The 15,400-nt window shown below is 39.8% G+C and overlaps 1 protein-coding gene across 3 annotated transcripts; it reads right to left on the bottom strand.

The window, feature by feature from the left end:
- Positions 1–266: 266 nt before the first annotated feature.
- TEX26 (testis expressed 26) lies at positions 267–15,400 on the bottom strand. 3 transcript variants are annotated; one of them, XM_026708890.2, is made up of 7 exons: positions 14,860–15,400; positions 11,490–11,574; positions 7,141–7,303; positions 4,791–4,947; positions 4,220–4,393; positions 3,339–3,500; positions 267–1,594 (listed from the first exon to the last, which is right to left on the bottom strand). In XM_026708890.2, the coding sequence occupies exons 1-7, from the start codon at positions 14,996–14,998 to the stop codon at positions 1,488–1,490; spliced, it is 987 nt and encodes a 328-aa protein (XP_026564675.1). In that variant the 5' UTR covers positions 14,999–15,400; the 3' UTR covers positions 267–1,487. The 3 variants fall into 3 exon arrangements, with proteins under 3 accessions (XP_026564675.1, XP_087793348.1, XP_087793349.1); XM_087937222.1 differs by having other exon boundaries at positions 1,018–1,594; positions 11,490–11,571; positions 14,860–15,137; XM_087937223.1 differs by lacking the exons at positions 11,490–11,574; positions 14,860–15,400 and adding an exon at positions 11,927–12,091 and having other exon boundaries at positions 1,173–1,594.

Here is a 15,400-nt window from a genome sequence, read left to right as displayed (position 1 = left end):
AATACAAGTGGTCCTCACTTCATGGCCGGTTGCTTAGCAAGTGTTCTAATTTATGACTGGAGTCCCCAGAGCTACTTGACTTGTTTTTGGAGTTTTGACAGCCATGCACACACACACACACACACACTCCCTTCTAACCCTGCTGGAGCAGGTCATTGGACTAGAATCAGCAAAGCATCTCTGATTAGATTCTAGTACTGAATAGAATCTAATCAGAGATGCTTTGCTGATTCTTGTTGATTTATTTTATTTTATTTATTTATTTTATGTTGCTGAATTGCATTGACACGTGTGTCCCTTCTTGTGCACAGCCCAGGAGCTTTTGTGATTCTTTGCAGCAAAAATTACTGACCTCTGGCTTTGCTCTACTTTTCAAACCTGCCGCCACTGCCGCGTTCAAGGTGCTGGCCCCGCAAGTCCACCCCACTGAGCCTGCTGCACCGGAGGGACCTGCCCAAGCAAGTTCTAGCGGAGTAGTGCACCAAGTCAATGGGGTGAGCCTGAGAGAGGGAAAGAGAGAGAGAGAACTGGTAGAATCCCACCCCTGAATTACGCTCTGCGAGGGGCCCACCTCCAACACCCTCCTATCGGCCCCCTTGCCTCTTAGCATCCCACCGCCCCCCAGGGGGCAGTACTGCCCATTTTGGGAACCACTGGTCTAGCTAGACAAAAATTAAGGTTTAATGAGAGAAATGTTTTCAAAAAATATGTAAATACCTAATGGCAGATAAAAATAGTATTGCAATTATAAAAACTCTTTTGGCATTCATTTTTTTTCATACTCTGAGATGGTTCTTTTAAGATGATACCTCTTGCTTTTACTTGTGCAAATGTAATTGTTTATAAATGGGCAAATATATTCTACCTATGCAAATGCAATTGTTTAATTTTGTCTTTGGGGATTTTTAACTGCTTTGGCATCAGTATTATGGCAGAGTGTTCTAGGTCCTAGGAGGTGCAACCTTAACAAAATTGGAAGCCATCAGGTTGCCAAGAAAAAAAAGCAGCAATTTATCAACTAAAACTCATGTATTTATTAAATCTATAAGGAGTCCCAATTAAAATGTCTGATCATTATATCAATACATTTAAGCCAAGATAAATGTTTTTGTGTGTGTATGAATAAAATCTTTAAACATTTCTCAAAATTGAAACAAGTCAAACAAAGGTATGTAATTAATATAATTAATTAAAGTAATCTGATAAGCAGGATGAAAATAAATCTCCAGTGCAACTGGAATGGATTAAGAAATTTGATCCACAATACATCAAGCATACCACATCTTAGATAATAATAACAACTGAAAACTGCTTCAATTCATATTAGATTGTCAGTGCTAGGAAACTAGTAGTGCCACTGCAGTCTTTTTCTAAAGAAACTCTCAAGTATAAGAAAAGTAAATATAGTATTCAAATGGTTTACTATTAAGATATTGAATTTTGAAACAGCCACCCTTCAAAATTGATGAATTTTTTGCTGAAAAGTATCAAACGCATCTGATTGGATTTTCGTCTGACTTCTTGGATGAGGAAGGCCTTTGCGATATTTTGTCTCCACTGACTCTATCAAGGAAATTCTGAAGGATTATTTTTTCTGGAGAAAAATGGAAAGAAGGTTATTGCTTACACCTGAAGAGCCAGACAAAATAAATTCCATTAATTATTTCTAATTCAGAGTATGGATTGGTTGTTAAAGAGCTTTGCTGAGATATCCTACTAAAATAACTCTCTGTATTTAATCCATATTAATCTTTCTTAATGCAAATTACTAATACCACTCTATAAAGCCTTAGTAAGACCACACCTAGAGTACTGCATCCAGTTTTGTTCACCACATTATAAAACAGATGTTGAGACTCTAGAAAAAGTACAGAGAAGAGCAAGCAGGATGATTAGGGGACTGGAGGCTAAAACATACAATGAACGGTTGCAGGAACTGGGCTTGGCTAGTCTAGTAAACTGGGCTTGTCTTGTCTAGTAAAGAGAAGGACCAGGGGAGACATGATAACAGTCTTCCAATATTTGAAGGGGTCAAGCTATTTTCTAAAGCGGCTGTAGACCAGACATGGAATAATGGATAGAAACTGAACAAGGAGAGATTTAACCTGGAAATAAGGGGAAACTTTCTGACAGTTGAGAACAATCAACCAATGGAACAGCTTGCGCTCGGAAGTTGTGGGAGTGCCATCACTTGAGACTTTCAAGAAGAGATTGGACTGCCATTTGTCAGAAATAGTGTAGGGTCTCCTGCTTGGGTGGGGGGTTGGACTACATGACCTACAAGGTCCCTTCCAACTCTGATTATCTGTTTGTTATCTGTTTGTTACTGAGGAAGTGTTGACAAGAATTAATGATTAGAAAGGGATTAACATTTTTTTCTTGTTGTGGTATCTATACAAATTATTCCTCAAATCATGGTATTTGTCATAATGTCGGGTTATTAAAAGCAAATTTTTTCAGTTGGACAGTTTTCATTTAAACCAAAGTAGGAAAGGGTTAAAATTATTGTAAAATTGTATTGTCCTATTTATTATATTGCCCATTATTCCCTGCCTTCCCCCGACACACACTAGCTACCCAAATTTCTGTAATAATCTAAATAAGGTCTAGTGGAGAGCTATAATACAGTAATACTTTTTTTCATATTAATTCATTTTGTTTTCATATACACCTAAGGGCTTCTGATTGTTAGGCATGGAGTCATCCATACTTCCAAACAGGATTTCCACTTCTGCTTCTCTCTATCTGTTCAGTTGGTTATCAAGGTCTCCTCTAAAGTCAGATGATTCTACTGACTTACATGTATCAAGTGATCCAGATGCTAATATTGTTTTTCATTTTCACCAAATATCTCTAAGATCTTTGAGATGAGTTGATATGAACAAATAGAAGTTATTGCTCAAGTATATGAGGAGTTAATAATTCTGTGCCTGAAGATAGTTAAACCATTCCCAAACAACCCATGTGACATCCACAAAACTCAATCTCAAACATTTTTTTAAAAACCAATGGCTTTCGAAAACTTAATTTTGATGTCTTTATATGGAAATGGTGAACAGCTTTTAATATAAACACATTATCTTTTATAACGCTCTTAATATTCATTTGTTGGGTCATGGTGTCTGCCATATGAAAAGACTGTTGACCTACTTTGTATGTTTTAGGTTTATTTAGGTGGGCAACAGATCTACGTCTTAAAAGAAACTTTGCAAATGGAAGAATTAAAAAACTTATTATGTAGATAGAAAGGACGATCACAAAGTCTTATCATATTCAACATTATGAAGTCCTATACAAAATTCTCCCCACCTACCCCCACCCCACCCCAAATCATCTACCTGGCTTAGGCGCTCTTTCCACATATTCTTTAATTTCTTCTGGATCTACAGAATTCAGAACTGATAGGATATCAAGATAATCATTTCCAAAATCCTTCTGATAGGTGGACAGATGTTTGCTATGTTCGTGATTCCAGATCTGAGCAATTGTCATTGAGGGCACTGTGCAGGCAAAGCAATAACAATCATGTCAAACTAAAATTCAACACAACTGAGTGTTGTCCACATTTTTAAATCTTTCTGTTTTTCCATATCACAAAATCTTATGTCCTTCCTTCATAAGAAGTGGGATATTGTTGCCCATACGTTCTCTGTTCTCTTAAAATTATAGCCCTTGAATCTGTGGGAATCTAAATCTGTACTTGTCCACTGAGAAACTGAGCAGAGTGCTTAAAAGTGATACTGAGCAGATCCCTTAAGATTGATACTCTTAGAGTAATCCAAGGAGAAGATGCCTGGGAGCATGAGGAGCAACACGTGGACTGGTGATCTTCTGCCAGGAGAGTAGAAATACTTGCACCATGATGGTGACTAGCATTCTTTAGCTCAGAGCTGGAGCACATGTGCCTCTAACCGCAGCATTTATTCTTTTGAAATTTGGTGACAAATCTGATTACAACCTCATTTCTCTCTTTGTTTTTATTACAATAAGGGACAAAATGGCTCACACAGAGTCCATGGAATTTAATGGAGAAGTACCTAGATTATAGATGCTGAACATTGGCCTAAAATCTGACCCTTGTCCATTCTGGTGATGATCATTTTCCACTGCATTTGTGATCATTGGAAGCTGGAAAGAAAAATCTAACCGTGGAAGAAAAGCCACCTGCATAGTTAATTTATGGAACTCTATAGTTCAGCGGTAAAAAAACACTACTTACCAGCACCTTTGACCGGAACTTTACGTTTTGCATTACACCCGTATTTCCAAGTGAAATCCATTAATTCGGGTGCACGGACTTGTGTCTGATATTGGCGCCTGACTTCAGTATCTGGTGGCTTTGGGAGTAATGCTTTCCAATCTGGAGGGAGAACAACATCATCCCTTGGAGCACCTGAAAAGATTTAATAATAGAATTATTGTGAAAGGAATGGGAAAGGGGTATTAAGTGAAAAGCAAATAGCAGAACATTGTTTCATTTGTAGTCTTAGATATACTTGAGAGTAAATCCTATTAATCTCACCAGGGCTCAAATTGAAGGATAGTACCTTACCAAATACCCCACATGTAGTTCACCACAAATTCACCATATAAATGTTCAGTGCGTTACTTTCATCCAAAGAATTTTATTTTCCATGTTTTTCAAGGCTGGAGTTCTCTGTGTGGTTACTTTTTATAATCTCCTACTTAATCAGAATGTTTTCTGGGGATGTTTTCAGCTTTGAATTAAAAATTTTCATGTGTACTTCATTACGTATTCCAAGAGAAGGAAGGAAAATCACAATATTCACCTGGTTGTATTCCTAAATAATCTCTCGAGTATACTGTTTTGTACTGCTTCTTTAGTACCTCCTCCAAATCTTGTTTACTAAAAGGTTTTGTCCATGGTGAAAAGCTATCTATTGGTAGTGCTGTTTCTTCTCGAGGCAGTTGCCATATTAGGAAACGCTTAAAAAATAGAAAGAAAAAAATGATAAAGAACAAAAACTTTGATTTCTTTTAAAAGAATCCATCCAAACGTGCTTTCAATTATCTTTTTAAAGCAATTTAATTTTTTGTTATCTTTCTAAAAGATGTCTCTGATCATAAGTATTATTTATATCTTCCATACATCTGAACTGCTTGTTTTAAATTTTTATCAGCAAAAGGAAAAAAAGCCACCAAAGAACATGGTGGCTGGACACCATTAAGGCTGAGCAGCAGCAAGAGCATAGAGCAACTCAAAGAAGTAGTGCATTGTTTGGAAGCCATGGAGAGACCTGGCCCATAGAATCACCAGGAGTCAGATGCGATTGAAAGCATATCATCATCATCATCATCATCATCAATTGAACACATATGTATTAGAATAGCAATTTCAGACCATTGAAATTTTTTTAGGCACAGGATCTTGTTTCTAAAAAGCTTTCCTAGCTTCTTTCCTGCCCTACTTAATCTCTACAACTGCTCCTATCTCTTTGGGGGAAATTTTTCATACCCCGTGTATACCTGAATGCCATGAAACCACAAATACCATTTTGTACACCAGTAAAATAATTGGTGAACAATTGCCTGGGTACATATTCAGCATTATAGATAGTCCTTGAGCTCCATCAGCAATTGGGGCTGGAATTGCCCTCGCTAAGCGATGTGCCTGTTATCTATGTGTCAGATAAATACATCACTCAGCAATCCAGGCTGTCTCAGTTGATGTCATAATCCAAGATGTGTGGGTCATTAAGTAGATAGTGGAGGAATTGCCCAGAAAGGACTTGGGGGGGTGGGGGCAGGCCTAGAAGAGGCCACACACGAGTCATGGAAAGGGTGCCTGGTGTGATGTGAGCTCAGAAATGCCAGGAAATGAGGGATTAGGGTGGCATGCAATTGCAGAGAGGATGTGGAAAGAGAATGTGGGTTATGCATGTTTAGGTGTGCAATTGCAGGGAGACCAAGGAAAGACAGTGCAGGACGTAGAATTGTAGTGAGGCTGTGGAAAGAGGATGTAGAGTGCAGGCATATGTGTATGCAAGTACAGGGAGGCTGTGGAAAGAGGATGTAGAGTGCAGGCATATGTGTATGCAAGTACAGGGAGGCTGTGGAAAGAGGATGTAGAGTGCAGGCATATGTGTATGCAAGTACAGGGAGGCTGTGGAAAGACGACATGGGGGTGTGTAAGTGAAGGGGGATGCAGTAGATGCAAATGAAGAAAGGCTGGGGAAGGAGGCTTAACCCAATGACCTTCCGTATCAGCTTCCCCATTTTCAAGGGAAGCCAGCAGGGAAGGTTGCAAATAGGAACCACGTGACCACAGAGTACTTGTCAATCAGCTGTAGGTGCAAATAGGTTGCCAAGCATCCAGATTGCAATCACATGACTGTAGGGATGTTGCAATAGCCATCACCTTCAGGGAGTGGTCATAAATCCCTTTGTTCAGCATCATCAAAACTTCAAGTAGTTGCTGAATGAATGGTTGTTAATAGATTTGCCATAAATGATGCTAAGCACTTCGCTGGCTCTGTGCCTATATATATATATATTGTTAAAAATCAGTAAAGTTTGAATGGAGAAAGGTTTTTAATTTTTTTGCCTTGAGTGTAATTCTCATCAGGACTGAAGGCTTCATACTTGATGGAAATATCATTAGACACCATAAAACTCAGTGATAAATAAATACATATAAATTTGGAGATAAAATTCAGGCAATAGAAATAAATTCTATGCAAAAGGATAATAGCAAGAGTGAAGCTGCATCCTTTACAAAGCTCACAAGCCTCACATGACTGTTTTGCACGTTGTTCACATCTCTAGGTGTGGGTGGATGTGTATATGCAGCCACTTCACTCTACTGGCACTTTTCAGTTCAGTGGAAATGTTGTCTGTAGATGCAAATTTAAGTGCAGAAAACAAAAAAGTCTTTGAACCATACAAGCCTGTCCTATAAGCAGATCCAGCTGTTTTAACACATCAAAGAAAGACGCTTTGCATTTCATATGCTTTTCACAACTCTGTTAAGTATTTCTTATAACTAAGCCTTTCCTTTCCCATGATATCATCTTTGAACAATGATTTCAAAACCATTATAATATATCCAAAATAATCAAAAGTTAAAATATGAAGCATAAGAAAGACATGTTATTGAAATAACAATAACTTGAATCCTACTTCTCCAGGTTGAGGATTGTTCCTGTCCTTTACTGTCACAAAGCCATTCGTTATAGGCTCTGCCTTGGAATATGGCTTCCAGCAGAATTCATCTTTGTAGATGCTTTTTGCAGTTGGCTCATCTATTTGAAAGGGAATGACATGTCCTGTCCCGGCTCTGGCACTGCAAGAAACAAGGCAATGGCATTGACAAAGCAATCACACACCAATTATCTCTGAACTACCTGAACCTGCAGCTATCTCTAATTCTACTACAGGTCTCTTTTCAATAAAGTGTATTTATACATCATACGAGCTCTTATTAAATAAATAGGCCCATAAGAAATTGGCTTGAATTGAATGATACCATATATTTATCTAGTTTGTTATTGTCCTTATTAGCATTCCCCAACCTACCTCTCCTGATATGCTGGGATTTCCCACTCAGTTTGGCCATGGGCAACTGGACTAAAGAATGAAATATTGGCAAACCAGATGACCACGATCCAGGAAATATAATACCATGACAACTATCATGACATCAACTTGGAATCAAATTCTGTGGGAATTATTGAATACAGACTATGAAAGGATGACAATAACTGGGGCATTTTAACTTGGGGTAAAGGCAAGTAAGGAGACTTTAGCCTATAAAATTATATGCTATAAAAAAGAGGAGCTGTTAGGACATAGACAGACCCATGAAACTAAATGCAATAATATTCAAGACTGATAAAAGGAACTATTTATGCCAGGGGTGTCAAACTGGAGGCCTGTGGGGCGGATGCGTCATGCGCAGGCCACACCCATCCCAGCTTTGCAAAGGAAAAAAATGTCACATGATGGCAACATGACGCTGCGAGTTTGACACCTATGATTTATACAATGCAAAGGGTGGAATTGGGTGGAACAGAGTGCTAGACTAAATGAACCTCTGGCGCATTCACAGGTCTCTTGATAATTCTTTAGGCAAACAAGTGATTGGCAGGATAGGCCTATTGGTGAACCATTCTTTCTTTTTCTTCTATAGCAGATCCATATCATGTATGAATCATAAGATCTGCAATCAAAGGATACATAATACTTGGATTGTATATAATGCTAAGCCACTATACAGGCTGTTTCCATCTAGCTCAGCATTGTGTTGAACTGGTCTTGTTTAGCAAACCCTAGATTAGAAAATCTTGATTTAGTGATCTATATATAAATATAGCTATGACTTTAATTTTTTCTAACCAGCCCTGAAATTTAAAAAATGTACTTTTGTTGACACAGAATTTTAATAGAAAAAGCTTACAACAATGGATTTTGACTTGTGAATTTCCTAAAAGAGGAGAATGGCCAGTACAGTAATAGATTTATTCTATGGTTTGCACTGGGTAATAATTTACTAAAACAGTATTCCCTGGGGTGTGAATAGCCATTAGAATACAAGGACATCTGATCTATGAGACCAAAAAGTTGGCAATAAAATAGCCTTCTGTCTGTCTTTCTATCAATAACACTTGATATATATTATAGCAACAGAATCTTCAAACAGGCAGAGAATTAGTTGAAGGATAAAAGCATATTTTCATGGAATATATATCTTCTAGAAAACTAATTTAGGACTGGTTACCCTACTTGATTTATTTATGGTGTATTTATATATATAAATAACTCTCTTTTCCAAAGGAAATAAATCCAGGTAGCCCATACTTTGAACTTTTGACCACTTGGGAAATTGGTAAACCTGAGAATATACTGGAAAGTTTGTATGACATATTACAATGTTTCTTATACCTGTATATACACTGCTCAAAAAAATAAAGGGAACACAAAAATAAGACATCCTAGATCTGAATGAATGAAATATTCTTATTAAATACTTTGTTCATTACATAGTTGAATGTGCTGACAACAAAATCACACAAAAAATATCAATGGAAATCAAATTTAGCAACCCATGGAGGTTTGGATTTGGAGTTACACTCAAAATTAAAGTGGAAAAAAACACCACAGGCTGATCCAACTTTGATGTAATGTCCTTCAAACAAGTCAAAATGAGGCTCAGTAGTGTGTGTGGCCTCCACATGCCTGTATGACCTCCCTACAATGCCTGGGCATGCTTCTGGTGAGGTAGCGGATGGTCTCCTGAGGGATCTCCTCCCACACCTGGACTAAAGCATCCCCCAACTCCAGGACAGTCTGTGGTGCAATGTGGCATTGGTGGATGGAGCGAGACGTGATGTCCCAGATGTGCTCAATTGGATTCAGATCTGGGGAACGGGCGGGCCAGTCCATAGCATCAATGCCTTCATCTTGCAGGAACTGCTGACACACTCCAGCCACATGAGGTCTAGCATTGTCTTGCATTAGGAGGAATCCAGGGCCAACCACACCAGCATATAGTCTCACAAGGGGTCTGACGATCTCATCCCAGTACCTAATGGCAGTCAGGCTACCTCTGGTGAGCACATGGAGGGCTGTGCAGCCCCCTAAAGAAATGCCACCCCACACCATTACTGACCCACTGCCAAACCGGTCATGCTGGAGGATGTTGCAGGCAGCAGAACGTTTTCCACGGCGTCTCCAGACTCTGTCACATCTGTCACTTATGCTCAGTGTGAACCTGCTTTCATCTGTGAAGAGCACAGGGCGCCACTGGCGAATTTGCCAGTGGCGAATCTTGGTCTTCTCTGGCAAATGCCAAACATCCTGCACGGTGTTGGGCTGTAAGCACAACCCCCACCTGTGGACGTCGGGCCCTCATACCACCCTCATGGAGTCTGTTTCTGACTGTTTGAGCAGCCACATGCACATTTGTGGCCCGCTGGAGGTCATTTTGCAGGGCTCTGGCAGTGCTCCTCCTGTCCCTCCTTGCACAAAGGCAGAGGTAGCGGTTCTGATGCTGGGTTGTTACCCTCCTACAGCCTCCTCCACGTCTCCTGATGTACTGGCCTGTCTCCTGGTAGCGCCTCCATGCTCTGGACACTACGCTGACAGACACAGCAAACCTTCTTTCCACAGCTCACATTGATGTGCCATCCTGGATGAGCTGCACTACCTGAGCCACTTGTGTGGGTTGTAGACTCCGTCTCATGCTATCACTAGAGTGAAAGTACCGCCAGCATTCAAAAGTGACCAAACCATCAGGTACAAAGCATAGAAACTGAGAAGTGGTCTCTGGTCACCACCTGCAGAACCACTCTTTTATTGGGGATGTCTTGCTAACTGCCTATGCTTTCCACCTGTTGTCTATTCCATTTGCACAACAGCATGTGAAATTGATTGTCAATCAGTGTTGCTACCTAAGCAGACAGCTTGATTTCAAAGAAGTGTGATTAACTTGAAGTTACATTGTGTTGTTTAAGTGTTCCCTTTATTTTTTTGAGCAGTGTATTTTCAATAAATGATATGAAAATATTATAGATATTTAATACCAATTCACAGTAATCAAAAGCTCTTGGGACTGAACGTTAAAAATCTAGCTAATGCTATTTGCAGTGGCATATTACATGAAAATAAGATGGTCCAGACTCTGGAAATGTGTGTCATGGAAAAATTCATAAACTAAGGATGCTTCTGCCTCAGAATCAACATTCCTGACTAAAAAATTGTCAACCCTAAACAAAATATATTCAAAATATACACTAAGGAGTAAGGACTTCATTTCCAATCATATCCGATTCATAAAGATCTAGAAGAGCATTATGAGTTTTTGATATTCCCTCCATGCTGCAATTTACATGCTTAAACTAGGGGCTTCTATTCCATAAAAATAATTCTGATTGAAAATATGCTTAAGGTTTGAAAAAAAAAAACACCCTGAATTTACAGGGCGGGGGAGGGGGAATTACATTTTATATGGACTTTTGGTTGAAATAAGCTATATTTATCATGACAAACAGCAGATGTGAGAGGGTAATCTTTGGCAAGAAATGAACATGGCAATCTGAAACTGTTCAGAACCAGTTCCAGAATAGGAATTTATGTGGCTTATTTTTCTTCAGCAGAGATGTGGCTTAAATCCACTTGAAAAAAACATAAGGGATGTATCAGTTGGATTCTGAAAATATTAATTTAACCTACTTTAAAAGCTTAAGATGGAGGGAAATTGCAATTACACACTAATTTGGTGAGAAAATATAGATAAAATAGAAGAAAGCAAAATTATTCTCAATCTAAACTAAATAGTCTCCAGCACATATAAAACATAACCAATTTTAAAGCTAGTCTCCTTTTCCATACATGCATCATATTCCACTAGAAAAGCAAACCATGAAAGTTTTAAAAACAGATTAATAAAAGAAAATGAGAATGTTTCAAATGAAGTCAATAAACCAAATATGATTAAAAACTTTAATTCAGTTAAATTAGTATATTCTTACCAATCTGCTTCAGGATCTGTTGTAGATTTAAAGACAAAATCATGTTTCATTGTCGATTCATAAGGATCCCACTTTAGTCTACCTACTAAAAACAGTACGTGTTAAGTGCTAGACATTTTACATACTCCCTACGGTTTCTTGCCTTACTAACCAAGAATGAACAAAATGATGGTTAGTCAACATATCTTTCAAAAGAGTCTTGGCATCGATGGGAATTACTTATAAAAGTAAATGGCAGATTGAGTGGAGAATCTGGATTAGGTCTCTGATAGACAAAGATACACTATCTGTCTCCATATTATCGTTTTCATCCAGTTCATTTCTCTCCCACCCAAAGGTACTATTTACTTTCATCATACTATTAATAATAATTCAACAACTTCTTATAACAGTAAGAACTTATCTATCATCTCTAAAGAAAAAAAGAAAATACTTACAATTTAACAAATTGAAGAAAATCTCTTTCCTGCATTTCTTTTTCTGTTTCTCATAGCCAACTGGCAATTATAGAACCTTTACCACACAATGTTCAGGCTTCACACCTGACTTGTTTTAAAGTAACAGTATCACAGAGGCTTTCTTCTCTTCATCAAGGTGATAGAAACTAATTCATCCATATATATTTCTTTGTAGCATTTTTTCACAAATGCAGGATCCACTTTTGGGGGAGGATCAACTGAGTATTGACCCATTGGTTGCATCAGAAATGAGCCTTGACATTATGGACTGAGAGAGAATGATTGACCTAAAGTCACCCAGCTGATTTTCATGCCTAACTGTATATCTCCTAACTGTGCCCAGAAATGGACGGGGAGAGGGTAGGAAAAAGCTATGAAAATGGCTCATAGGAGGTAACAATAAATATGTTCCTCTTTAAAGTGCCACACATATCATGGTTGCTTTTGTAAGAGTAATCTAAAACAGGCAGACCGCTAAGTTTTCCTTCTTGAGCCTGGGATCTTCCAGTGGAATAGCAGTGACCAAACTTCCTTAAACTAGTCACCTCTCCAATTCCAGAACACTCTTAGGATCCCCATTCGGAATAAGCTCTTTTTGTTCTGTTTAGCTTATTCTCTTCGCCCGCACTCACCTGGCACTTCAGGCCAAAGGCAAACACGAGGCAAATGTAGATTCTGCATCTTTTGCTGCACTGTAAGTATTACTCGGGCCCAGAGATTCTTGTTAAAATGCCAGCCTCTTAGTTGACTATCTCAACTCCACTGCGAGAAAATATATTTTGGTTCAAATATTGCACTATGCCATTGTTTGTGGAGCCACACTTGGTTAGAATATAATTGTATTCTAAGCCATGAACAAGATTTGGATACTCCCAATGCCTGGGTGAATTTCCCCAATAATTTAAGTTCGATGCAACAAATCACATTTTAACTTTATACAAAGATGCACCATCTGAATTCATAGAGTTTACATCAGAATCCTCAAGGTCTTGAAAATAGTGCCCAAAGACCCTTAACAATTTTTATAAAATTGTAAGTGTTCATGTGACACAAAGAGAAAATTATTAAATACATGATAGAGGAGCAATCATATTACTTTATTCTTAAATAAAATTAAATGAAATTAGGTTTTTTTTCTTGCCCCACCCACTACTCAGCATGTTTCTGAAGCACAAATCTCTGGAAAATGTTACACACTATTAACTTAGTCCAATGTATGAATCCAGTCAGTGCAACAGAGCAAAAAAGTTTTTTCTGTCTTCGTAAACCTGAGTTATAAGAAGACAAAAACAAACCCCATAAATGCACAAATTATCAACTGCTGAAGGAGCTGTCCAAACTTATAGTCATTTCCAACAAGAGGAATTGAGGAAGACCTACATACTGCTCCTTCAAGATGTAATGCAATAAATACAACCACTGTATTGTATTCAACTGTAGTCCATACTGTACAGCCAGTGTACCGATCTCAAAAAGCCCATTTCCTAAGCTTTTTATTTTTAAAAGGATCTTCTGCTAAAAGACTTCTGGGGTTCTTCTCTTCTTCAATCGTGGAAAGCAATATGCAGCTTTTTCTTGCTGTTTTGAATAGCACCTAAAATATCTGTTTTAAATCACTGAAGAATCTATTCCATCTTTCCTTTCAGAAGAGCATATAAAGAGGCATTCCCTATCAGGCTTCTCTGAGAAACAATAGCCCCAAAGTCACCTGGTGAGCTTCACAGGAGAGCTGTGCAACATTAAACTAGTTCTTGCCTGTTACAGTACAGCAGGGGTGTCAAACTCACGACGCCACGTTGTCATCATGTGATGTATCACAACTTTTTTCCCCTTCACTAAACTGGGGGTGGGGGTGGCCAGCATGTGACACATCTGGCCTGCAAGCCACCAGTTTGGCACCCCTGCACTACAGGTAGTCCTCAACTTACAACCATTTGTTTAGTGATTGTTCAAAGTTACGACACTGAAAAAAGTGACTTATGATCGTTTTTCACATTTATGACTGTTGCAACACCCCCAGTCATGCAATCAAAATTTGGGTGCTTGGCAACTGATTCGTATTTGAGAGTTGCCATGGGGTCATGTCATCCCCTTTTGCTACCTTCTGACAAGCAAAGTCAATGGGAAAGCCAGATTCACTTTACAACCATGTTACTAATTTAGCTACGGTGGCAAGAAAGGTTATAAAAGGGGACAAAATCCACTTAACAACTATCTCGCTCACCAAGGAAAATTTTGGGCCCAATTGTGGTCACAAATCAAAAACCACTGAGACACTGAGAGGTGTCACATCAAATTGTTATGGGCCTTGGTTTAATCATGATTTATTGAATGAAATCCCAATTAGCTTGATGGAAGCAACATAATAACCCCAAATATCTCAGCCTTATTGTGACACAACATGAAACAAGCAGTTGAGTGGCATCATTTTGCTTTCACTGGGACAGCGTTTCTCCAGCTTGACAATTTTAAGATGGGTGGACCATCTTTCAGAATTTGGGGAATTTGGGGAGTTGGTCCACCCACCTTAACATTGTCAAGCTGGAGAAATGCTGCCCTGAGAGACAGGCCAGGGCTCCTTCTGGCCGCAAATATCTGAATATTGGAATATTGTGGATTTCGTTTTGTCGTCGTTGTTTTAAAATCCAAGTACTCTTAACTGCTACAAAAGACTATACCCAGGCAGAACTTAAACAAAAACTGTGGGGGGTTTTGTGGGGTAGGGTGGGGAGGCTTGGCCCCTTCCATTCCGACCCTCGCCTCCAGCCTTCCCAGTGTTTCCTCGCCTCGAGAGGTTAAGAGCGCGCCTTCCAGCTCCCCGAGACGCAGACCCACTCCAAGGAACAGCGCTCGGATTTTCGCAGGCCCCGTTTCTTCCCCCCCTCCGAACCGGTCAGAGGGGGAATTCTCACCAGCAGGCGGCGGCGGCGGCGCCATTCGCGCAGACCTGGGTCTCCATGGCGGTGCTCCGGGGAGGGACGCGGGAGGCGCTGGGGCGGCCCCATTAATCGGGGGAAGGAGGGCGCTCTTGTCGCGCTCCGGCAACTGCATGCGGGTGGGCTAGTCCAGCTCAGTTCTTCCTGGCTCTCCGTCTGCAAAGCGATAGCTCTGGTGCAGGGAAGAATTGGGAAGGGAGACTCGGGGAGCCTGTCCTGTCACCAAGCCGCTGGCAAGTGGCAGACGCAATAAATGCCGCTGCCTGCCTGCCTGCCTGCGCCCAGACCTGCCTGTTGCCCAGGCACCAGTTTTGCGATTGTGACCCAGGGAGCGAGCAGGCTGCACTTCTCTCCCGCCAGCTTGGGCAAGGCGTCGGGGATTGACCGCAATGGGGAGGCTGAGGCAAAGCAAAACTGGGTTGTGCATTTTAGGCCAGCATCACTGGGTTTCTGGATTCCAACCAAGAAGAAAGGGGATGGGGACACCTTCTTCCCCGGTCGTGTGTGTTCCCTGTCT

The sequence above is a fragment of the Pseudonaja textilis genome, chromosome 7 (genome assembly GCF_049901715.1).
Source record: "Pseudonaja textilis isolate UNSWEBS1 chromosome 7, rPseTex1.2, whole genome shotgun sequence".
Classification (NCBI taxonomy): Eukaryota; Metazoa; Chordata; class Lepidosauria; order Squamata; family Elapidae; genus Pseudonaja; species Pseudonaja textilis.
This window is presented reverse-complemented; position numbering and strand designations above follow the sequence as displayed.

What these genes read in the sequence shown, in the direction of transcription:
- TEX26 (XM_026708890.2), bottom strand. Translation starts at nt 14,998, where the DNA reads ATGCAGTTGCCGGAGCGCGACAAGAGCGCCCTCCTTCCCCCGATTAAT. An exon ending in ACAGATCCTGAAGCAGATTG is followed by an intron (nt 7,304 to 11,489) that starts GTAAGAATATAC and finishes TGTTTCTTGCAG; the next exon opens with TGCCAGAGCCGGGACAGGAC. An exon ending in AGTTCCGGTCAAAGGTGCTG is followed by an intron (nt 3,501 to 4,219) that starts GTAAGTAGTGTT and finishes TTGCCTGCACAG; the next exon opens with TGCCCTCAATGACAATTGCT.